This window comes from Balaenoptera musculus, chromosome 3 (genome assembly GCF_009873245.2).
Source record: "Balaenoptera musculus isolate JJ_BM4_2016_0621 chromosome 3, mBalMus1.pri.v3, whole genome shotgun sequence".
Taxonomy (NCBI): domain Eukaryota; kingdom Metazoa; phylum Chordata; class Mammalia; order Artiodactyla; family Balaenopteridae; genus Balaenoptera; species Balaenoptera musculus.
Window position 1 is genome coordinate 16,258,205 of NC_045787.1, and position 26,985 is coordinate 16,285,189.

Below are 26,985 nucleotides of genomic sequence, written 5' to 3' on the forward strand. Positions count from 1 at the left end.
ACAATCAAGCTGAAAAAAAGAACTGGGGAAAGAGTTCTTCCCTTTTGAGCTACTTGAAGACTCTTGGAAAAAATAGGCTCCAGTCTTTGATAACGTTCACCATTATTTACTCCATAGATCTGGCCTCACCAAGATATTTGGTGGAGGGGGTGAGTATTTACAATTTGAACGTAGTTTATCTCATTTAACCAAATTTCAGAACTTTGCCAAGTTTCCTTTTTTTTTTTTGAAAACTGCAAATTTGGATTACCAGTTCAGTGTTTAAGACGAGAAGTAGGTGAGCCTAAGGCAAAGGTGTTCTCCTGGAGATTACTAACATAATATTAATGTTTAGAGAGAAATATTCCAGGAACACCATCAGATTCTTTATTCATTTTTATAGAATTTGTTTTGGGTTTAATTCCCTGGACAAGTCTCACTTGTGGTCCAAGTTCTGAGAGTCAGAAAACAAAGCTACCACCTCACTGATGCTCGTAGTTAACAAATGCTATGATTATTGTTGTCAAATTTAGTAAATTAAAATTATTTTTAATAACATATGTGTCAGTTATCACATAGGATATACTTATACTAGGAAACTATCATTTATCTGAAATGAGAAATCAACTAGTTAACTTCAATTTTAATTTTTTTTAATGTGTTTATTCTGGTGTAATTTTAACTTCCCCAGGCAGTGGGGCTCCTCTTACTTTTCTTTAGTTACTGTTTAATGTCCTAATGCAGTTCACTGTCACTGAGTTGACTCCAATTTTCATCTACGTTTCAGTTTCTTAATTTTATCCTATTACTCCTAGTAATTACCTTCACATATCATTGCTCTTTCTAACTTTTAAAATCATGATTTTCCCTCTTTCATATGAACACATTTCATATTCCTGTAGATAAGTTATCATCTTTCTAGCCAGCTTTACATATTTGGAACATTTTAATTGTTTCTCATTAATCACTTCTACTATTCATTAAATCACACTAATATATTCCTCCTCTGGAACTATATAACCATCATAAATAGATGGATACTGAAAACAGCATTTAGCCAAGTTGCTCTATGACTCAATTCTTCTTGGAGTTTAAGAAAGTCCTAAAATTCTGTTTTCCTAAATAATAAGAGAAGAGACTCCATAGGACCTCTCCTTGGTCCAGTTTCTGTATTGCATCATCACCCAGGTTTTCCATTGCAAGAATGGGAGGATAATAATAGGACAGATACCAACATTTTAATACATGAAAAAATGTCACTTCAATTATGCAAAAAATGGCCAAATCCTGGAATAGTGACTGAAATTATTATTATTGTTTTCTGAAAAAAGGCATATTTTAAATGATAGTAGTTTGCCAAAAACATAAGAAAAATTGCATGAATTTGAATGTTTCATCAGCTAGGCTTTCTTATTATGCCATGATTCATGGTCCTTGTCAAAGTCCTCTCCTGGATGGTGGACATTCTGCAAAGACTGGAACACATGTATAAGCTATATTATAAATTTCTCTATGCAGAAGAGTGTCATGATCATTTAATGTGTATAATTCCAAGATTGCTGATACAAATAAATCTTACATATTTGCTCACTGTCATTTGAAGACTGGGGAAATGAATGAAAATATTTTAAATATTTTTAAATATTTTAAATAACAATACACATACATAATATATATGAAGTATATTTATATATTCTATATTATATTATTTATATATATCTACTTACTAACACGTATATGTGTGTTACGTGTGTGGATATTTCAATAGCCCCACACATATGAAAACTTACCAATAACTCATGGGTGTGGATAGCTTAACTCAACAGGCTGTTTCAACTAGTACACTAAATTATATTGTAGGAATATGTGTTAAAAACTGTTAATTAATGTTCAAAATAGTTTCAGTGGATCTATCACTCCATGGCTATGCCTATAGATGAAGAGTCAGAACAAAAGTTTGCCCAAAGCGGTCCTCTGTCAAAAGGTATTATAAATATAGTGATAGATTTCACTGAACTGAAAGTTGGACTTTCCTCTTCAGCTTCTGGCTGAGCAGGAGGACCACTTTCCAGATATTAGAATCTTATAAGAATAAAAATAGTAGCTTGGCTGATTTTTTAAATAATAAAATCTCTAATGAATGTTTAGTTTTTGTAAATAGTTCATTAGCATTAGAAACCTATTTCTTCTTATATACAAAGTGTGCACGTGTCTGCCTGTGTGTGCATTTATAATAAGTTGGGATGCCTTATTTTTTATTACACATTGTGGTTCACAGTACCAAAACTTTACAACCCAATGGCAAAGAAAGTCCTGATTCTTATTCTGTCACTCAACACAAGTCAAAGAAATGATAAAGAAAAATTCAATAAATGCAATCCACTAGAAAATTTAAAATGTGGCTATTTGGAATGGATCTAGTGTGGTTATAGCTGGAAACATTTCATATATTTTCTCTCAGGATTAATTTAAACTTAAAAAATACTGTTATAACTTTTCATGTTTGCTCTCACCATCCATCTCCGATCCTTTGTTAAATAAAGTGGTATAAAGATCTTTTACACACTACAGTATAAAAATTTTAAAAAATGCAAGGTACCCAGTTGCAAAAATGTTTAACAACTACTGTGGACAGAGATACACTTGTAGCACACACAGATACACATTCATGGAAATTATCAGTACATTCATAATGAATAATTAGAATAAGTTCTTTCTACTCTATTAGATCTAGCAGATTTAAGAGGGATATGGAATTGCTGTGTTTTCTACAGTGAAAAATTAGTGACATGCCTACCTTGATACATAAAACAGAGAAGATAATTCAAAGAAAGTATTTGTGACTGAAACATCCCTGGAAATGTTGCACTGCAAAGACTAAATTAAACTTGAACTTTGATGAAAATCTTTTACAGAAGACAGAGGGGGAAGTAGATCACCAAGAGCCATGAGTGGCAGCATGTGCATGTGATACCAAAGGAGAAGGAGGGTGGGGAGGGATAAATTAGGAGGATGGAATTAACATATACATACTACTATATATAACAGATAACCAACAAGGACCTACTTTATTGCACAGGGAACTATACTCAATATTTTGTAATAACCTATAAGGGAAAAAAATCTGAAAAAGGAGATAGATAGATAGATATAGATATAGATATATAGGAATCACTGTGCTGTACACCTGAAACTAACACAACATTGTAAATCAACTATGCTTCAATAAGAAAATATTGACATCATTCAAAAAAATATACACAGGATGTGTCATTCTTTGTGTGATTATAGGTTATTTGGATAACCTGAAATAAAGGAGGGCAGTAAAATAACCACATGGAGAGGTCTGGAAAGTGTAATTAAAATTTGGTGCAAATAGAAAAAGAAAGGAAGACAAGAAATGTAGATATTGAGTTATTATTGTACTTTTTTATGGTAACTCTTGTTTTTATTTTTTATTTTTAAAAATTAATTTTTATTGGAGTATAGTTGCTTTACAATATTGTGTTAGTTTCTACTATACAGCATGAATCAGCTATACATATATCCCCTCTTTTTTGGATTTCCAAAAGTTATTGAAGTATTATTGTACTTATTAGCCAGACACAGCCTAGAGTACTATTTTATCTTATTTTATCTCTTTGTAATTATCACTTCGTAAAACGTTAAAATAAGAAAACTGAAGATTAAAAGACTTGAGATAATTCATAGATCTCTTAAATGGCAGGACCAAAATTTATATTTCATCTGACAGTAAGGACTGTATTTTCCACCACCCTTCACTGACTTGAAAACCAAGTATAAGATTTTTGGCTTAAAATATTAGGCATTGTATTTGCAGTTAAATACACTTGAAGAAGAAAAGTGATACTACAGACAGTATTTGCTGAGAGTCAGGAAAGCAAATAGGACTGGAGCCTTGAATTAAAAAGAAAAATGGAACAACTGCTTATTATAAAGAAAGCAAATTGGCATATGGACCACAAGAAGAGAATCTGAGAGAGTATGCTATGAAGCCCATCCCTAGCTACAGGGTTTATGTCAGAGGAAAGAGCACATCAAGTTGCATTCATCCATATCTTTTTTTTCCCCCTTTCCACCCAGTCAGGCTCCATTAAACAATAAATGAAAGTTATCAAAGTGTATTTACAACGTACCACACCATGGACCGGTGAATTCAACTTGGCAATTTTCTGATGAAGGCATGATATAGACAGGAATGTGCAGATGCTCCTGCAAGCTGATTTATAGAGCAGTGCTGATTTTGATCTTTGGGAAGATTAGCTGTTCTGCCTTGCTGGCTAAAGTGAGCTGCCTTAGAGATTAAATAAGGAACAGATTGGAAAGGACTGTTTTATCTGTTCCCTACCATCTGAATGAGTGCCTCTTAAAGGTTAAAATCCACAGAGTTATACAGTTTAGTTTTCAAATTGTAATTATTTATAACATAAAATATATAGCAATGGAATAACTCTAAAACTGATAATCCTAATCGGAAGGATTAAGAAAATAGGTCAATGGAAACATTAATGCATTTTAGAGGAAGTGTAGACTACATTAGAAAATAAATTCAGGAAAAAAAGAGAAAGATAATTTGGACTCATTATCAAGGTTATTTTCAGTGCATAGTCATTACCATTGATGCAATTGAAACACTTATCTTGAAAATATCTATTGAGTATGTGTATATGTGTATGCAATATAGAATAGAGAATGTTAACTACATATATGTGCACACATATGCACATATACCATTTTGCCTTCATTTTTCACAAACAGCATCAAATTAATTGAGGCCATGCAGGGTGGTAAGATCCGCATTGCCCTTAACCCCACAATATATACTTGTATTTTGGATTATGTGTGTATTCACATCATCCACCACTACCCTCACTTTTTGCAAACATGATATAACTTCCTACTTTATAAAGACAGTAGTTCTCAATAGGCAAGGATCCCCCTGCTACCCACACCCCACACGTATTCCAGCTAGATCGTTGCAAACTTATCTGCAAACATTTATTTCTCCCTCCGGTTTGATTTTGTCAAAGAAGGAGGAATATTATCGTAGGTTCTTTCTTTCCACCTGGGATCGAGATCCCAAACAGGGTAATTTCTACCTCAGAGCATCTTTTAAATTCAATTACCCTCTCTTTAGTATCCTCAGTTTCTTGTCTCTATTGACCTTTTATCCATCTGCTATAAACACACTTTCAGTCTCCCAACTTACAATTAAAATCTCCAGGGCTTCCCTGGTGGCACAGTGGTTGAGAATCTGCCTGCCAATGCAGGGGACACGGGTGCGAGCCCTGGTCTGGGAAGATCCCACATGCCGCGGAGCAACTAGGCCCGTGAGCCACAACTACTGAGCCTGCGCGTCTGGAGCCTGTGCTCCGCAACAAGAGAGGCCGCGATAGTGAGAGGCCTGCGCACCGCGATGAAGAGTGGCCCCCGCTTGCCGCAACTAGAGAAAGCCCTCGCACAGAAATGAAGACCCAACACAGCCATAAATAAATAATATAAATAAATAAGTAAAATTAAAAAAAAAAAAAAGACGGGTAATCAGAATGTATCCTCATTTAAAAAAAAAATCTCCATTTTATGATGTTCTCATTTATTTGCTATTTAAAGTTTCTCCCTGGCTTTACTACAAAGCTTCTCAAAGGGGATAGTGTTGTTGGGTTTTTTTTTTTCCTTTTAATTTTTTCTCCCATTTCCTTGCCTCCAATTTTCTCTCCACCACACTAAATTTGTTCTTCTCTTCATTGTAGCAAATAATAAATATATATATTTCATTCAAGTATGTAAAATGGGTAACTTTTCAGACTCTGAAGAGACAGATTCCTGATTTCAATTTTCTGTCAATCAGTTTCTACATGGATACAATTCTTTATCTCTGTGATTCAGTTTGTTTTATCAGTGAGAATAATAATATTCCCTATATCATAATGTTCCAGTTAGACTGAAAGGAATGATAACAGATGTACCAGCTCAAAAAAGATTTGGGGAAAGTTCTTAAAACTCATCCTGACACAGAGGAAACACTCAACACATGTTATCTGCTGTTACTATCTATTGTGATGATAATGATGACGTGGGTGCTGATGGAGATCTGAAAGCTGCTCGTGAGAATCACCCTGCCCCCTTTTGCCAAATCGAATGAATCTTTATAATCCTAAACTGTGTTTCAGTTCTAGAATCCTTCACATTTTTAATGACTGTCTTCCTCCTGTTCAGCATCCCTTGGGAATTTTCAATGATAAAATTCACCTCTGTTTTTTGATATTTTCTTCAAAGACTCTATTTCTTTCCTGCCTTCTGCTTGTTTCTTAATTACTGGTGTTCTCTGGGGTTCAAGACTCATCTTTCAGAAAGAGTTATTCATCTGCTTACCTGGATTTACCTGAGTGAAGAAGCCATCCAAGGAATGAAAAGCAGACAATCCTCACTTCATTTTTTAGTCCATAGTATATCCGTTAATTACTCTAATGCTTATTGAATGCCTACGCAATGTCAGAAAACATGCTAGACATTGGGAATGCAGCGATGAGTTAAAAAATAGTCTTGTCCTTGTGTAGTTTATATTAACAACTAATTAGAAATACTGACATCAGGTGAGACCTTGTCACTTCCTGCTTAGATAGCTTCAATGGCTCTCCATTGGGTAAAATTTAACAAAGCCCTGTGTGCTCACCTATGCACTAACTCCCTCACTCTCTCCAGGATCAATTATGTTTTTTAGGTCCTTACTGTACCATGTTCTACTCCATTCAGGTTCTTATTGTGTTTTCTTTCCTCTTCCTGTAATGCTCTTTACCTAACTACCTCCTAAGTTTCTTTCAGTTCTCTGTTCAATCACTGCTGACTATCAGACAGCCCCAAACACCCTAGATTTTGTTTTCCCAACAGCACTGTATAACTCTCCTTCATAGAACAGTTTTATTACCTATCTAAGAATGCATGTGATATTTGATTGGTATCTCTCCACTTCCATAGATTGGAAGCTCTATGCAAGAAGACAGTGACTTTGGTTCTGCTCAGGCTCTCATGACTCTTGTAGAGCACAGTTACTGGCACATAAGAGACACTCAAAGCTCACATATTTGTTAAATAAAGACATGGAAGTTGACTATTTTTATTAACACATTTTTGATCCAAGTTTGACAATCTCAGAAAGATTAAAATGAGATACTTTAGGTGAAGAATCAATATTTTATATAGACCAGTGATGACTACTTCTTAAGTATTTACACACTTTAAGCTCTACTTTGCAGGCCCCTTTTGTAACATACAAAAGGCATATTCATCCTCAATTTTAAATCAATATAAAATTGTGATTATTAGAATAATAAATGAGAATTTACACGTGCGAAAAGTATATACAAAACGCACAAATAGATGATTAGATAGATAGCTAGATGATAGATGAAAGATAGCTAGATTCAAATAGATAAATAGATGATTGATAGATTGAAAGATAGATTGATTGGTTCACTTCGATATTACAGTAGCACATCAGAATAAAATTTCTCAGCCTGTGCTCTGAACATATTACACAGTAGAATCATCTGGAGTACTTGTTAAAAAGGCCAATTCTTTACCCCCACTCCATCCTTTCTGAATCAAAATATGGAGGGAAGGGCCTAGGGACCTAAATGTTACTAGATTTACAAGCTGAAGTTGTTAAACATTTAAAGACTGAGACATACTGCATTAGGAATTACATTTAAATCCTTCTTTGCTAATTGCCTGTGTTCCACTTCATTTTTACAAGGACATGAGCATTATGTTCTCTTAAAAGCAAAAAGCAATAGATTTAGTCCAATGACAAATTCTTAGGAATAAAAAAGAATGGGGAAGAAGGTTAATGGCTTCACTAAAAGATCCATGACTGTCAAGCAAACTCGTCTCCTAAATATTGTTAGCCAACATGATGAAGTTTTTTACATTAGTTAGAAGGTCTCTTAATGCTACTTTGATTAGTGCAGCATAGAGTAATGACATTAATAGAACAGGTATTCATGATAAATCTGTTATCTGAAAACAAAGATGGGGCAACACATTCATAGTGTATTCTATATCCAATCTTCCCACCCTACTAAAATACATTTCTTAAGAGAGGATTTAAACAGTTAGACATAATCATAATTAAAATGTAATTCATATTAAAAAGGAAATATTTGATCATTTTAATGACATGACAATATACATTATTCATACCTCTGCCAAATTTCCATTCATGGAAAAATGAGTGAATTGCCTAAATCACTAACGGTATATATATATATTTTTTTACCTTCTTTAAGGAAAGGATCCCTTCTCTGGTCTCTTTGTCAGTGGAGATGGAGAATATCCCAACACCATCACCATTAATGATGGAGTATGTCATGTCCGCATTTGAACCAGTGTCCGCATCATTTGCCTTGATTTTCCCAACAGCTGAACCAACTTGAGCTGACTCAGGAACATACAGCTGATAGTGTTCTGAAAAATATTTCATATTAAACTTATTTAATGATAATAATGTTCATAAAATAATCTTATAAGAAAGGGACATTAAAATATTTAGACCATACATCTATTTATGCTTATACCTCTTTCACAAATGTTCACATTCCCCTATAGACACTTATGAATTAGACATTAAGCATAATGGACATGTTGTTACCAATTGTTTTATTGTCAAGTTACAATCATATCTATTACAGCAAGTTATTTACTATAGCAAATCTCAAATAGCTATATAAATAACAGAAAGCTTTAATTAAAATGTAATTTTATAAAGAGTTTCAACCATGATTAAATTAATGGTGATTTAACATTATACATAAATACAATTAGACCACATGGATATGTGAATATAAAACATCTATAAAAATAATTTGGGGCTTCCCTGGTGGTGCAGTGGTTAAGAATCTGCCTGCCAATGAAGGGGACAAGGGTTCGAGACCTGGTCTGGGAAGATCCCACATGCCGCGGAGCAACTAGGCCCGTGAGCCACAACTACTGAGCCTGCGCGTCTGAAGCCTGTGCTCCGCAACAACTGAGGCCGCGATAGAGAGAGGCCCGCGCACCGCGATGAAGAGTGGCCCCCGCTCGCCGCAAGTAGAGAAAGCCCTCGCACAGAAACGAAGACCCAACACAGCCAAAAATAAATAAATTAATTAATTTAAAAAAATAATAATAATAATTTGTCTGAGGTAATAATTTTTTAGTTGTGGTATGATAATAAGTTTTTTTAGGTTAGTGCATCTGGTAAGTGTGTGGAGTATTCTAATTTGCTTCTAAAGGTACAATTGTATGTTTTAAAGTGCTATATGTTGCTACTGAACATCGACGTGTGTGTGTGTGTGTGTGTGTGTGTGTGTGTCTGTGTTTATTCATTATTCAACAGAGATATTTCCCAGTTCTCTTCTACAAATATATTTACACTACTTGACTTCAAGTGTTAGTTTTTAGTTCAACAGCCCTCACCAACATAACATTTCATGGGTAGAGCACCTTCTTCTGTGAAACACATGATCCCCTGAGCTGAATCATGTGCTTTTATCAGGATCTGCCATATTGCTAAAGGCTCTATCCCTCCTGATGAAGCTAATTGACCTGGGAAGAGCATGAGACCCACGTTTTTACAGCACTCCACCTTTCCCTTCACAGTTGAAGGGTAAAAGGATAGGCAGCTGATTCACAATGATTCACAAAAGGAGTATGTTCCCTGAAATGTTCAAACTGGAACTAGGAAAGAACTTCAGCCCCTCTTTGATGGCAATGCTGTGAAACATTGAAAGGGGCTTCTGACAATGGCCATATTTCCAAAATTCATGTTGAAATAACTAATCTAAGTGCCATAATAATTTTTAGAATCCTTAAAAATATTATGATGTTCCTAGGCAGTTACATACAAAATAGAACACTGTTCTGATGAGAAAATATATAGAAATGTTGCAAAATAAATTAGAACATATCTCCTAAAACTTTTTGAGGTAGTCTAGGAAGTCAAGTTCCTGGTTTCTAAAGTCTATAAGATCCAGCTAAACTATAACTTCCCATAATTCAGTAAGCCTCACAAAGGACTTTCAACTAGCTAAAACTAGGATGATGACACTTGTAAAAAACAAAAAAAAAGTCAGCACACAGAGATAAATAAGTAAATCACAGAACTATTATGATAGTAGTATTACAAAGCACATTGTTTTCACAAAGAAAGTTGCAAAAATCTGTACCAGTGGGTCATAAAAGATTCATGGCCCAGAAAACATTTAGGTAGAGTCTTATAAGAGGAAGCATATCCCTGGAAGAAGAAGATCAAGTGCAAAGAAAGAACTGATACTTGTTGATACACCAAGTATTACAAGTATAGTAACTTTTCCCCATGCCCCGTTAGACAAAATGGAGTATATTAAGATTAGTACTTTAACATTTTATACACTTTCCGTATAGTTGAGAAGTTATGAATTGTAAACTGTGAAACAACCTTTAGTATGCAGTCTCTAAGGTGGCCCCTGATGTTTTCTACTTTTTGATATTCATGCCCTTAAGTAATTCCTTTTCCTCAAATGTTGGCTAGGCATAGTGACTCACTTCTAATAAATTGAGCATAGCAAAATTAATGAGGTGTCTCTTTCAAGATTAGGTTATGAAAGGACCATGGCTTCTATAATGGGTACTCTTTCTCACTTTCCCTTAGATTGTTCCCCTGGGGGAATCCAGCTACCAGGTTGTATTGAAGCCCTACCTAGTGGACCATATGACAAATGACTGAAAACTGACAATAATCATGTTAGTAAGCTAGAAGCAAAAACCATCCCTGCCTCCTCCTAGGCAAGCCTTTGAATAAGACCATAACCTCTGCTGCTGGCTACACTGGGATCTCATGAACCTGAACCCGAGGCACCCAGCTAAGTCAAACCTAGATTTCTGATCTCCAGAAATAATGAGATAATAAATATTGGTTGTTTTAAGCTGCTAAATTGGATTGATTTGCAATACAGCAATAGATAATCCATATACAACTGCACTGTAGTTGTCAGTGATTTGCAAAATACAAAGGACACATTTTAGTTCTTGTCATCCTGTGTCACTTTGCATAATGTTTGGGGAAATTAAAACCAAAACCATAACAAAACAAAAATCCAAACAAACAAACAAAAATCATGATAAACATTTATTCTTGGAATAATGTATTTAAATGTCTTTTAATCTCCACATCTTATTTTATAAAGAAATAAATTATTGCTGTTACGGCCAATGCTCAAGGTGAACCACTTGTCATATTCAAATTCTCAGCTCATCCTCCTAGGGGATACCATACCATCAAGTAATCACGCTCCTTGGTTTTTACCCAAAGGAGCTGAAAATTTATTTTGACATAAACACCTACACAAGACTGTTTATAGCAGCTTTATTTATCACGGCCAAAACTCGGAAGCCACCAAGATGTTCTTCAGTTGGTGAATACATAAATAAACTGTGGCACATCTACACAAGGAAATATTATTGTTAAAAAGAAATGAGCTACCAAGGCATGTAAAGACATGGAGAAACAATAAGTGCGTATTACTAAATGAAAGAGGCCAATCTGAAAAGGCTACATACTCTATGATTCCAATTATATGACATTCTGGAAAAGCAAAACTATGGGGCCAATAAAAATATCAGTGGTTTCCAGGGGTGGGGTGGGGCGAGATGAATAGGCAGAACAAAGAGGATGTTCAAAACAGTGAAAATATTCTGTGTGATACTATAATGGTGGTCATTCTGCATTATACATTTGTCCAAACCCCAAGAGTAAACCCTAAGTTAAACTATGGACTTTAGGTGATTATTATCTGTCAATATAAGTTCATCCTTGGTTAAAAAAAAAAGTACAATTTTGGTGATTGATGTTGACAATGGGGGATCCTATTTAAGTGTAGGGGCAGAAGATACATGGGGAACCTTTGCATCTCCCTCCCAATTTTGTTGTAAATCTAAAACTCCTCTAAAAAAATAAAGCCTTATAAAAGAGGAATATATTTTAGAAATAATAATTAGACATGAAATTAAAGATGCTATTATACAACTCAAAAGGATAATTCTAAGTATAGCGGATAACCTAAAAAGTGTATAATGAAGACTATAAAATGCCCAAACTGATTCAAACTATTAAAATGTATAATACCAAAGTATTCAAAATGAAATGTCTACTAATCACTACAAAATAGCTGATAGATAATATTTATTTATAAATCAAGAGAGGTTTAGAATATTTCTGCAGAATGTCTAAGGACTGAATGAATAGCCAGATACTTAAAATTACTCTAAATTCCAGGAGAATAACTACAGTGAGTCTCTTTTTTAGATAGTTTTATTGAGGTACACTTGATATACAAAGAATTGCACATATTTAATGTGTACAATTTCATGAGCTTGGACAAATGCAAACACTGGCAATATCATCACCAAAATCAAGGTGATAAATACATCAATGCTTTCCAAAGTTTCTTGCATGCTTTTGTTTTATTTTGTTTTTTGTGGTAAAAATATTTAACGTGAGATCAACCTTATTAACATATTTGGATGTGCACAACACTGCATTGTTAACTGTAGTCACTATGTGGTACAGCAGGGCTCTAGAATTTAATCTTCTAGCATAAGTGAATCTTTACAACCATTGAACAACAACTCCCCATTTCCTCTATTCTCTTTGCCCTTTACAACCACTATTGAATTATATGCTTCTGCAAGTTTGACTATTTTGGAAACCTCATATAAGTGGAATCATACAGTACTTGTCCTTCTGTGACTGACTTGTTTTACTCAGCATAATGTTCTCCAGGTTCATGCATGTCACATATAGTAGAATTCTATTCTTTTTCAGGGTTGAATAATATTCCATTATTATTGAATATATACCAAAACAAACTAGATATAGAAGGAAGATACCTCAAAATAATAAAAGCATATATGATAAGCTCAGAGCTAATATCACACTCAATGTTAAAAAAATAAAAAGTTTTCTTCAAAGATCCAGAAGAAGGCAAAGAGCCCATTCTCACCTACTTCTATTTGACATTGTACTGGAAGTTCTAGCCAAATAAATAAGGACAAAAAAGTAAAAGGGATACAATGAGAAAGGAAGAAGTAGAATTATCTCTGTTTGCAGATGACATGATCTTATAGGTAGAAAACCCTAGAGACTCCATAAGACAAAAAAAAAAACCAAATAAACAAATAAAAATCCTGTTAGAATGAAGAAACAGACTCAGTAAAATTGGCAGTTTTCAAAATCAACACACAAAAATCAGTTGTGTTCCTATACACTAACGATGAACAACCCAAAAAGGAAATTCAGAAAACAATCCTATTCACAATAGCATTGAAAAGAATAAAATACTTAGGAATAAACTTAAGCAAGGAGATATAATCACTGTGTACTAAAAACTACAAAACATTGATAAAACAAGATAAATTAAAGGAGACATGAATAATGGAAAGACATCCTGTACTCAAGGATTATAAGGCTTAATATTGTCAAAATGTCCATACTGCCCAAAGAAATCTACAAATTTAATGCTATGCTAGTCTAATCACTATTCCAATGGCACTTTTTCACAGAAATAGAAAAATATTATCTTAAAATTTTTATGAAACTACAAAATACCCAACATATATAAAACAATCATGAGAAAAAAGAACAAAACTGAAGGCTTTATACTTCCTGATTTCAAAATATATTACAAAGCTACAGTAATTAAACAGTATGGTACTGGCATAAATATAGACATATAGACCAATAAAACAAGACAGAGAATTCAGAATTAAACCCATGCATATAAGGTCAATTGATCTTTCATGAGGGTGTCAATAGTAAGAATATGGGGAACTGAGTTTCTTCACCAAATAGTATTGGGAAAAGTAGATACGTACATGCAAAAAATGAAATCAGATACCTATGTTACTACACACAAAAACCAACTTAAAATGAACTAAGAACTTAGAGGTAAAACCTGAAAATGTAAAATTCCTAGAAGAAAACATGGGAAAAAGCTTTCTTGACACAGGTCTTGGCAAAAATTTCTTGAATATGACACAAAGCATAGACAATAAAAGCAAGAGTAGATTAGTGGGACTACATCAAACTATAAAAAAAACTTCTGCACAGCAAAGGAGACAATCAACAGAATTAAAAGGCAACATATAGGATGCATGAAAATATTTGCAAACCATATATCTGATAAGGGGTTAATTTCCAAAATACATAAGTAACTCCTACAAGTCAATAGCAAAACAAAACAAAACAAAGACAATGAATAACCCAATTTTAAAAATGGGCAAAGGATTTGAGCAGACGTATCTCCAGAGAAGACATACCAATAGCCAACAGGTATATGAAAAGATGCTCAACATCATTAATTATCAGGGAAACGCAAATTAACACTATAGTGAGAGACCACCTCATACCTGTTAGGCTGGCTATTGTTGAAGAACAAAAGATAAAAAGTGTTGGCAAGGTTGTGGAGAAATTGGAATCCTTGTACACTGTTGGTAGGAATGTAAAATGGTGTAGCAACTAGGTAAAACAGTATGGAGGTCCCTCAGAAGATTAAAAATAGAACTACAATATGATCCAGAAATCCCACTTCAGGGTATATATCCCAAAGAATTGAAATTATGATCTCAAAGAGATGTCTGTATTCTCATGTTCATTACAGCATTATTCACAATGGCCAAGATATGGAAACAACCTGAGTGTCCATTGATAGGCAAATGAATAAAAAGAATGAATAAAGAGCCTGTCTAATAAGATAAAAAATACCAGCAATTTGGAAAATAAAACTACTGAGTGTGTATGTATGTGTGTGTATATGATATTCTAGTGAGATAATTATAGGATTACTAAAAGAGGAAATTAGAAAAAACAGAGATATTATGATAAATGGAGATGAACTCAATGAGCATTGGATGTCTCTGACAATAAAGATCACTAAGTATATAAAAATAGAGTTACTAGGAATTAAATAATTTCAAGGAAACCAAGGTCTTTGGGATCCAGGATTTTTTAGAGTAGAAAGCATATTCTAAAGAGCCCAGGGTGCATTTAATGCTCAAATATTTTATTAGTATTTGTGTTTAACATAAATATTCACATGTACCTTTGAAACTTTAATCCTAAATATAATACCTTTATGTTCTATCACATTTTTAGGATAATATGATTAACCATGGGAGGAAATATATAAAATTATCCTAAAATAACAAAAGATATCAGACAAAACTTACTCTAAACACTAATTCTAACAAAACAAAAAACAAAACACATGCAACTATCAATCCTGAAGACATATAACATGTAGAATCACCTTTAAGAATTCGGACAACTGAGAGTCAATAGTCCATAAATAACTAGGTATTATCAACTTTGAATAATAATTATAATACATGAACTTTTGTTTACCTGTTATTTTATGAAAACTGGCATTCCCTATAGGAGTAAAAAACACTTGGGAGAAACTTTAAGAGATATGGTTCAAAATGTATTTAGAAATCTTTGACTAATAGTCTAAAGTTTTGCCTTTGCTATTCATGATATAATTCAATCACATAGAAAGAGTCAGTTTATTATTTAGAAAACAATGCACTCTTATCTAAATAAGATTAACAAAGGTCATAACTCATAGAATCTTAGTGTACATGGTAAATGATCTTGTGCCTTTCCATGTTATTTTTACTCAGTAATTGCTCTCTCTGGGAAAAAAAAAAAAAGACACTATCTTGGATAATTTTACAGTACAGTCTAATCAGCATTTCTATAGTTGCCAAAAAATCCCTAGAGTACTCTGCTTGAGCTCAAAAAAAGGTTATATATTGTACGAGTGTTATCCAATTTTCAGAAGGAGTCAGGAGGACTAAAAAAAAAAAAACACACACACATTGAGATTTTTATTTCACACAGACACATATAAGCACACACACATAAACATATGGTATATATACACACAAACATATTACTTGAGTGTGTGTTACACAGTACCACCATTTATATATTATCTTGAGAGAGAGAGAAATCATGTATTCGTTTCCCAGAAATAAATTTTATAATTAGGTCCATAAGGACAAACACAAATTTAAAACAAGAGACTTAATTCTTAATTCTCCATGTTAAAATTAAGGGGAGAGATTTTTATTTTTTTCCCAGTTTCCTTTTCTTGGAGCGTTTGCTAGAGAAAACTTGTCATGCATATAACTATATATGTGAAATATATATATTTCATAGCTAGAACATATTTATTTATTTTAAAATTTCATAATGCCATAGATATAATCATAGATCTAGTTGATATAACAAAGGAATTGATTTTAAAACAATATCTCTTATAGAATAGGTTATGGATTAAAAAAAATAAAAACCCAAATCATTTAACGTGTTTTTTAAAATACAGAAATTTATGTTTCACATTATTTAGTAAGTAAAACAGTCATTACATTCCTTAACCCATATCTCTGCTTTTGTAAAAAACAATCATATTTAATAATTATGCTGCCCCAATACACTCATAGTAAATAACTTGGTTGTCATATACACAAGCTACAACAGAACAGCCCTGGTTATTGTTATGACAGTCATCAACTGTGGAAGGATATTCTAGCTGAATTGTGTAGCAGTAAAGAATCACTGAAAAAAAATCCTTCATGGCAAAGCAAATTTTTTGTTTGGTTGACGGTTGAAGTAGGTAATGACTTGTAAAATGGCAATACAAAAACACCCCCAAGGACTTCTCTGGTGGCACAATGGTTAAGAATCTGCCTGCCAATTCAGGGGACACAGGTTCGATCCCTGGTCCAGGAAGATCACAAATGCCGCGGAGCAACTAAGCCCGTGAGCCACAACTACTGAGTCCGCGTGCCACAACTACTGAAGCCTGTGCACCTGGAGCCCGTGCTCCACAACAAAAGAAGCCACTGCAATGAGAAGCCCGCACACGATAACAAAGCGTAGCCCCCGCTCACTGCAACTAGAGAAAGCCTGCATGCAGCAACGAAGACCCAACCAGCCAAAAATAAATAAATAAATTTATTTTAAAAAAAACCTCCCCCCAAACCAACTACAGTGTCCACATTTGCACCACTATATACTGTGAGGAGATGGGATATAGTTTGGCGGAGGAGAAAACTACAATCAGCCAGCTGACTTAATGCTGTTAGGTAAGCTTTTTTCCTGCATCCGTAATTTTGAGATGTATTTTGGTCTTTATAATAAACAAATATCACCAGGATGTGTTTAGCTCTGGTGGTGTTTTTATATAAAAATATGTTGAGATGCTTTAATCTGAGTTCTGAGTCTCTTTTTTCTAGTCATGAAAGTTTTCTTTTAAAATGTTTATTTTTTGTTGTTTTTATTTTTGAAGGGATATTTACATTCATAATTTTTCTCTCTGTCCTCTCCTACATATAAAATACCATTGGGCTTATTGTATAAAGATTTTTCTCTTTTCCCTCATTTTTATATCATTGTTTTTATATTATTATTGGTTCTTTTGATTTTTACTGCTTTCAAGACTGATCTTAATTAAGCATTTTCAATTTTCTAGAACTCCTAATTTATTTCCTACATCTCCTTTTACACATCATCAGGGTGCCTGTTTTTTTAATTTTCTTTTTCTAAACTATTTGAACAACAATGTATCTATATCAGAAACTTCCAAGACTTCTTTACTTATTATACTGAAACTATTTTTGTTTCTATTATATTAAACATGATAATTAGTTTTCTAAAAAGAAAATTTGTTGCCTATAGTTGGCTTATCCTCAGATCTCTGGATATCTGTAAGATTATCTTCTCTTTTATTGCGGTAATGCTCCTAACTTTTCTGGTTTTGTAGTACAAAAGGTTTTTTAAAACCTTCTAATCTCATTAATGATATGTAATTATTATTATGACTATTATGTTTTTAAAATTTGTCTTTTCCCTGTTCATATCTTTCGCTTAAAGAAATTTCATGTTTATGTAGTAATATTGATTGATCATTTTATGTTTAATGTCCTTGTTTTTTTTCATCTTCCCCTCTTCTAGTGCCATAAAATAATCTCATTTTCTTTTAAAGCATAAATAGCCTATGTCTTTAATCAATCTGGTAAACCTTCATGATGTCAATTTATCTACTTTTTACAAGGATGACCAGTGGTGCCAGTGCCTTTCATTTCCTAATGTATTTTAATCTGTAACTCCAATTTGGACCTATACCAAGTCCTCCAGTATATATTACACTGCTTCCTAAGGGCTCCACAAAGTCCACTAGATCTATTTTCCAAACCAACTGGATGTTGATATCTGTTTTATCAGCCCCTCCCCCATTATTTTCCCTTAAGAGTTCTTGATTATTTATGAATATGCACTCTTCCACATGAAGTTTCGGATCAGTCTAGATTATTGACTCATTCAGTAAATGTTACTTACCTGTGCCAGCATAATTTCAGGTACTAAGTATACAATAAACAAAACAGACAAAAATCCTCATCCTTACGGAGTGTACATTCTTATGAGAAAGAAAATGGGCAAGATATACGACAAAACTATACAGTATGTTATGCTGTGATAATGCTAAAGATGACAGATACAGAATGTTTATTAATCAGCTGTTTATGTGCTGATTAATCACCAAAATATCTCAGTAGCTTACAACAACAAATATTTAATTCTATCTTGTATTATATGAGAACTATGATTAAGCTACAACTACTAGGTTAGGCTCAATGCCAAGTGAATTTTCATTTCAGAAAATGAGCTGAAAAGGCAGTCATTGGGAAGGCAAGATCAGGAACACAGAATGAAACCACTTAAAGGCAACTTAAAGTGGCTTATGGCATGTCTTCTCATATTCTGTTGGCAAAACAAAGTCATTGGCAAAGCACAGTTAAAGTAGCAGGGACATATATGCCACCTACAGGAAAGCATGATAAGGGAGGGAAAGAAATAATTGTGAACAAATAATACAGTTCGTTCACTGTCTACTCTCTCGACTCAAGTAACTATGTGCCCCTTAGAGGTAAAATCCACTTACCTGCTCCCTGACACCCCCAAATCTCTTTAAAACATGGCACCAGTCTTGATTTCAAGACCTTTTGATATAATCATATACAATGTGGCTTTTCTTGTTCCAGAGACCACTGAATTAGAAGGACACATTATTTGCCCACCAAAAATTCAATATATAATTGGGGATGAATAAGGGCAAAATTGTTGAAATAAACACCCTGTTTAAAAGGGAAAATATGTCAGTGGCTCATAGCAATTCAGAAATTATTGTCTGCAATCATTATAAGGGTTTCTGTCCCTAAGGCTCTAAGGCTAATTTATTTGTTGAACCCTTTACAATTGCATTTTTAGCCCTAAAAGTCATGAAATTGCTAGTTTCTTCCTCTTCTCTTTCATGTCTATTAGAAAATACACGATTTTTTTTCTGAGCTGATCTCTTTCTTGTAGTATCTTATCAAATACAGCTAATAAAAATCAACTCATATTATACATTCTCTCTTAATATCTCTTCTCCTAAAGCCATGGCTTCATTAGGTACATTTTCTGCCTTCCAAGTTATCCTAGGAAAATATTTATCAAAGCAAAACACAGTCACCTTCTAGCATCCTATAAGTATTACTTCATACTTTGTTCTTCTTCAAACACAAATCCACATAATTTGTTGGTGGTGGTGCCTTGGTCAAATTAACCGGTGAATCCTAAATTCAATGGGAAAATATCTTCTAATCACTGGAAAGCATGGCAGAGACAGGGAGAGAACAATTAAATCTACCAGGGAAGGTAAGAGAGACACCAAGTATTTGAGGATGAGAAGTCAGTAAAATACTATTCCAAACAGAATTCTCTGAGGAAGACAAATGAGAATGAATGTTGTATAATGACTGCAGCCTCTGACACAAACATCTTAAGTAGTTTTCCAATGAGGTTCTCTGAACAATGAATTCATTCTTTTTGTTTTAATGTATCTTTATATCATCTTCATTTTTAATGCAATTTAGCATATTAAAGATTACTAGAATAACAGTTTTTCCCCCTTCTCATCAATTTTGAAGATAATTCTCTATTGTCATCTGTACTCTGCGTTTGTTGATGGTAACTTCATAGTGAGTTAAATGGTTTTCTCTTTGGTTTTGGAATTCTAAACTTCACCACAACACATCTAGGTGATAGTATTTTTCCACTCTGTTTGGAGCTTCTAATAATTGTTCATCTAAGGATTCATGTCTGTATTTATTCTTGAAAACTCTTAGTCTACTTTTTTGTTTTGAACACTGCCTCACCATTTTCTTTGGTGTCTTCATATGAAAGTCCTATGATTCTACATTGAAGTTTTTTTTCCTTTGGTACATATTTCTCTCTCTCTCTGTCTCTCTCTCTCTCTCTAATCTTCAGCTTCTCAGATGCATTCTGGTTAATTTTCTTCAAACATGTCTTCCAGTTTACTTACTCTGTATTCAGCTGTGTCCAATCTATTCCCCCAATGTCAATGTCTATGTTGCATCTTCTGTTGATTGATAAGTACAGTTTTTCCATTTTTCATTTCAGAGCAAGCCCTGGTTTCACGCCAGACACCTAACTCTAGTAACATCTCTAATAAATTCCTATAATTATATACTTCCTCCTTTCTCCAGGGCTAACAAGCTAAGATGCTATCTCCCAGTGCCTACATCCTGCCTTATACTCTCTCTGGGCTCTCACAACATCAGCTTGCAAATTTCCCACTTGAAGTGCAGATTCACTCACACTACTACAACCACATGAAAATATAAATTAAAATTTATTGAGGGAAAACTTATAATTACATCAGTAGCAGAATGCACATAATTCCCTAATCTCTTATTTTTCCACAGTATGACATTTAGGCTTCACAGAACTCTACAACAGAGCTTCCATAGAAAGGAACTCCCACTCCTATAATGTTCTCTATATTTTCAAGGTCAGGAGACAGAGAGCACTACAGCACCTAGGCAAATATGCAAGAGGGGAAGCTCCCTAGCTGAAGAGGTGGCTATATTGGAAAGAAGGAGCCTCTGAGTTCTATAGCTGGTGTCAGCTTATAGAGACTAGACTTGTCATATCAAACAAGTCTTCAAATTAGTTTTCCTCATTCCTCTAAATTTAAGCTCCTTTTTAATATTAGCTACCTAATTGTTGTCAAAATGTTGATTATGTATACACCTACATTTCTTTTTTTGTAAATATCATGAAGGTTGGTTCACTCTTGGCAACTATAAGATATGTTCCATGGAAAAAAATTAGAAAGTGTGTAGAGACAATTTTTTCTATGAATGAAACGTCTGTTACACCAAATGCCTAATACAGAGTCTATAGCATTTTTGATGCCTTAAATTCTTTTAAGATATAATTTCTCCTTATCTGGGAAAGTTAAATATACTGGAACATTTATGATTTAAATGCCTGGATGTGAAGCTTAGACTTGCTGAGCTATGAGGTGGTGCAATGTGTATTATTGAATTTTAGGTATCAAATTGTTCATAGTACATTAGTAGTGTCTTTTTTTTCTTAGTTTGAATATATGTGAATAATTTCTAAGTGATATTCTACCTCATTAGCAAGTTTTAAAGATACCTGTAAATAGTGCTAATGTTACCTATGTTGGTGTTAAGACTACATAATTTTATGTGACATAGAGATACAGATATTATTTCATATTTGTTTCTGAATATTCCATAATTTCATATGCCATATATGAAATATGGCAAATAATTTTCAAATAATTTCAAATAATTTCTTAGACTCCATCATAAAATGTTAATGATTAGCTGAAGTACATTTAAGAAAGGAAGACTTGATGGGAATAATAAAAGAGAATTTGGTTCATTGAAGCTTGTCCCTTTTAATATACTTTTTTCCCAGGATAGTCTTGATTCTAATTGCTTTTTAAAAGACCTCGTACCTTTGCTTCAGTAGCCTTACCAGGTGAGCAAATAAGTCATTTCCTAAGATTAACCCCATGCCCTAGCCTATAAGAACTGTAATCAACTGATCATTACATTTATTCCAACTAGTTAATATTTTTATTACATGAATAATATTTACTTGGGAAAGTCACCACCTTTACACAAGATACATATTTATTTATAGATGATTCTGGGAGGAAGTTGATTGACACGTAAGTGGTTAAGATACTGTAATATGATTTATCCAGGATGTCTGACATCATAGGGTTAACCAGAGAGTTTCAAAATCTCTACATTAAACTGTTTTATGCAGATATAGTATACATTGGAAATGCTACTTTCAAATTTAAAAAAAAGACACACAGGGAATCTGGGATTTCCCTGAATCTAAGACACTTATATTGAATACTAATCATTAAGAATTACGTTAAGCTCTGCCTGCAATGTTTTTAATACATGAATAAAATAAAAGACTAATTCTACAGCTATTCAAATGCCACACATTAAAAGGACAATTGTCCTATATCAGAATATTCACTGTAATTGGGAATAATACCTTTAAAATTGTTTAACCTACATTCTGTGTTATTACGTGTCAACATGCAGCATTGCAAAGCTGATTCTCCTGTACAAATTTTTTTTCTTCAAACTAATGATACAATGGGCCACTTTTTAACACTCTCTCACTTTTAATCATAAGCATGACTCATAAAAAACTGAAAAAACTGTAAACTTATAAATCCCAACTGAAAATCATTCCTACTTTTTTCAGCATTCTATGAAGAATTAGAAATTGATTTATAAAGACTAACTAGTAATAATCAAATCATTTCTAAGAAATATATGCCCATGTCCATAAACACACATATCTATACAAAACAGAATGAGTAAAGAAAAAAAAATCAGCCTACAACTCTGTCATAGCATACAGCCAAATAGATAAAAACAAATCATAAAATGATTGATGTGTTATAACCAGTTAGTTTCTAAATAGGCAATTTCAAATTATTCCAAAATATCCAACCTTAAAAGAATTCCACAAACTTATTTATTTATAGCTGTTATCTTGTCTGAAAGAATATTCTCTTCAGGTGTACGCCTCTTGTTTAATAGAATGAATATATAATAAAATAATTTTTTCAATTGTTTTTATTTTGTATATTATCTCATAACATAGATAAATATATTTTGTCTTTAATAAGGTTGAATGAAAAACTATTTATAATAGACCAATAACTTGCCTGTTTTACTATTAATTAGAGAATTCCAGCTCTCTTTCAAAATGTATACTTTCAATTTAGCCAGGTTAAATATCAAATTGGTATACTATTTATTTAAGTATCTTCCATGATATTTCAACTTAAACAAATGGAGTGGTCTTTCCGTTCTGGACTTGATGGAATTGTATATATCTGACTAACTCTCCCATCAAATACAACTATACAAGCTGCGCAATATACATAAAATGACTGCCATTGGAGAGAATTCAATGCAGCGAGGCTTGGATGAGGTATGGTCCTTGAGGGAAAGGAAGCATAACAAGATGAGTTTTACATTCTCAATGACTCAGGGCATTTTTTTAATATGCTGTGCTATGGAAAAGAGACCAAACAGAAATTACGTACTTTGTGAAACAGAGGTTGGGGTTAAAGGGCTGGCACAGTAGCTGAAATGAGAATAAAGGCACAAAGAAGAAACTTCAGAGAAATGAACCCCAAAATCTGAATGCAATTTTCCCTGTGATAATTATAGATATATGTACTACATTTGCATATGTGGAGACTCAAGGAAAGCAAAGCTGGAAGACAAAAGACCTAAGCAGACATTTCAGCAGGCATGAGGCACCAGGAATCAGAGTTCGTAAATGCTTGTGACTCCAGTTGATATTAGAGAAAAATTAGTTTTTAGGAGTAAGAGCTACTTCCCAGGAATAAGGGGAAAAATGAAATTGACCAGTTATAACAAAGTCTAACTAATTTAGGTAATCATACTCTACATATCTGCAAGAAAACAAACAACTCTCTGTGGAGGAAGGTGACATAATCAGGAACTTCTACAATCGTTTATCCATAATGTTCAATCAATAATAATAAGATATGCTTAAAAATGGAAAATGACCAAAACCGAAAAGGAAACAAGCAATAAAAAGACCCAGATATGATGTTGATTTAGGAATTATTAGGAAAGGATTTTGAAATAATTAAGATTAAGGCTTAAGAACATATAGAAAAAAGGTGAAGAATTGTAGCAAATACCAATAATGTATATTTAATAAGTCAAGGGAAAACGATAGAGCCAAAATATGTCAATGCTAAAGCATATAGTTAATAAATTTAATACACAAGTTTAATTGGAGAATAAACATGGTGGAAAAGATTAGTGAACTAGTATATAGGTCAATATAAAATAGCTAGATTAAAAAAGAGAGAGAGAAAAAAATATATATATATAGAAGAGTAGACTGATGGTGCATACTTAAAAGACCAAACATGTATACTTTTGCAGAACCAGTAGTTAAGAAGTGAGGAAATAAGACAGAAGAAATATTTGAGTAAATGCTGACCAAAATTCCCTGGAACTCAATAAAAGATAGCTTTAAAACGCCTTATAATTGAAAAGCAGATTCTTAAAAAAAGTAAATACCTCCTAGGTACAACATAGTTAAACTCCTGGAAAGTTAAGCAAAGAATATCTTAAAATAAGAAAGATCCATTAAAGTAGAATAAACTATAGTAAAATGATAATAAGACTGAGACTGATTTTTTTAACAGACAAGATGGTGGTCAGCAGACATTACATCATTAATTATTGAAATAGAAAAAAATATCCTTAAAGCTAGAATTCCATTTCCGTTGGAAATTACCCTTTTAAAAATGTAGGAAAAAGAAGGTCTATGAAAAAAACTAAAAAGGAAAAAAAATCATTGATAGTAGACTAGCACTAAAGGAACAGAAAGGGATTTTTAAAGAAAATTTAGAATTTCCTTTAAAAACAATTAATGACTATAGAAGGAAAAACGGAAAATAAAGAAAGAATAAATAGCACCAGGAAGGATAAATTATAATTGACTTAAAACATGATTCTTTAACAAAACAAAACAAAATTACAATTTCACATAAGGCTTAATTTATAAGATGACAAAAATAGCAAAAATCAAAGATTTTTGAAGTTTAAAGTTATTCCATTTTTCAAGTGATAAATTATATTTTAAGGTGGAATGAAATATCTAGAGCAAACATTAAAGAAAAATAGAAGAAAGTAAAATAAAAAATATTGATGGAGGATAAAATGAACAAAATTAAATACATGAATAATTCACAGAAAGTAAGAAAAGAGAGAAAAGAAACAAGTAGCAAGATGATAGACTTAAATAGAAATGTACCAGTAATTAATTATAAGTATAGTAAATAAAAATAAACAACAAAAATGTGAAACCAGATTAAAACAAATCAATGAAAACTTAGTGTCTTAAGTAAAACTTTAAAAAAATAAGAACAATATAGTAAAAAAAGTAAAATGATGAAAAATAGTATACCATCCAACTGTTAACCAAAAAAAGGAAAAAGAAAAATCTGGAATAGTTATATTAATATCAGGTAAATTAGACTTTAAGTTATGAATCATTATTAAAGAGAGATGTTTCACAATGACATACTTTCAAAGAGGAAGATATCATACCTTAAATCTGTGTGCATCTGGTAACATGATTTCAAACTATATCTAACCAAAATAAAACAAAACCAAAAAATACTAATAGAAAATAAAAGAATAAATAGAAAAATCCAGTATAATAATGGGATATAATAACATACATCTCTCAAGAGCTGACAAACAAAACATCTGTTTGGATATAGAAAATTGCAGTGACATAATGAATAAACTTGAACTAATTTATATATGTAGAAAACTAACCATGAAGCTGTGGAATTTACCTTCTTTTAAATCAAGTACCTGCTGACACTTAAAAAAAACTCTCAAGAAGTTTCAAAATATATGCCTGTAACCATGGTAAAATAAACTAGGTATTTTTTAAAGTATGCTAGAAAAACTCCAACTTGGTGGTAATTGAAATATGCACTTCACATTCTGATGGATCAAAGGAGAAGCTTGCTTGCTTGTTTCTTTTAATTTCTGTTTCAAATAAAATATTAATGCCGAATATATTATATGCCATTTAGATTTGTTCTCATGAAAATGCAAATAATAAATTTAAAACAACGGGCCTTCATCTAAAATATTTTACCATCAATAAAATGACATCAATGTCAATATTTCCATCAGTGTTATTATCTCTTTTACTAACATTAAATTTACCCACATCAGTTACAGTTTTCTCATTCTTAGGTTTATGGGAAATACTGCCATCTACTGAACTTTTAGGACTTGATCCTCCCAATATTACATTGCACTATATCAACTCAAGTCACAAGCGGGCTAAAGTTGTTGGATGACAATTTTGCGATCATTTCAAGTTCTTAGGGGAAGTTTTGTTAAACGATCAAATTTCTACTCTTTGATTGTGATTGTTTGACATGTGTTCTTCTTGTTTCCCCAAATTGGTTATTTACTCTATGAGGACAATTCTCAAATACAACTTCCTTCATTTAGTGTATAGAAGGTTTGTTTTATGAGCTTTCATGAAAGGTACTGATATTTATGCGCATTTTCTTTACACAGAATAATAGACCTCAGTGACTTTTTATCTGTCTGAGAATCAATTATGGAATAACCATAACATAGTTAAAACCAGAGAAGGAAATAGCAAGAATCTTAAGAAGCAAAATAGATTCCTTTCAATAGAAGGACTAATATTGAGGAATTACACCTTGAGATATTTTCTCTAAAGAAGAACTGGGCATCCCTTGTGTCCTTTGAGTAAGGATTCAAGCCACAGATGGGCTGATTTGTTCTCTTTCACTGTAAGTCTGACAAGTAGCTCCCTTTCCTAATTTTTCCTGCCCACATGTAGGCACTACTGGAATTGAGCAGTAGCTGTCCTCTTAGTGGAACGTGTACCATCCAATCTCTGTTCTCCCCTATAGCCTCCCTGACACTGACAGGCAACCCGCT

General features: G+C 32.9%; 1 protein-coding gene across 4 annotated transcripts in view; it reads right to left on the reverse strand.

Annotated features, from left to right (window-relative positions):
• Positions 1 to 26,985, reverse strand: part of CDH18 (cadherin 18) — a 588,690-nt gene that overhangs the window by 96,883 nt on the left and 464,822 nt on the right. For all 4 annotated transcript variants that reach the window (XM_036849393.1, XM_036849392.1, XM_036849395.1 and 1 more), the window contains exon 6: positions 8,276 to 8,463. In XM_036849393.1, the coding sequence (XP_036705288.1) occupies positions 8,276 to 8,463 (188 nt within the window). The remainder of the gene's footprint in view (positions 1 to 8,275; positions 8,464 to 26,985) is intronic.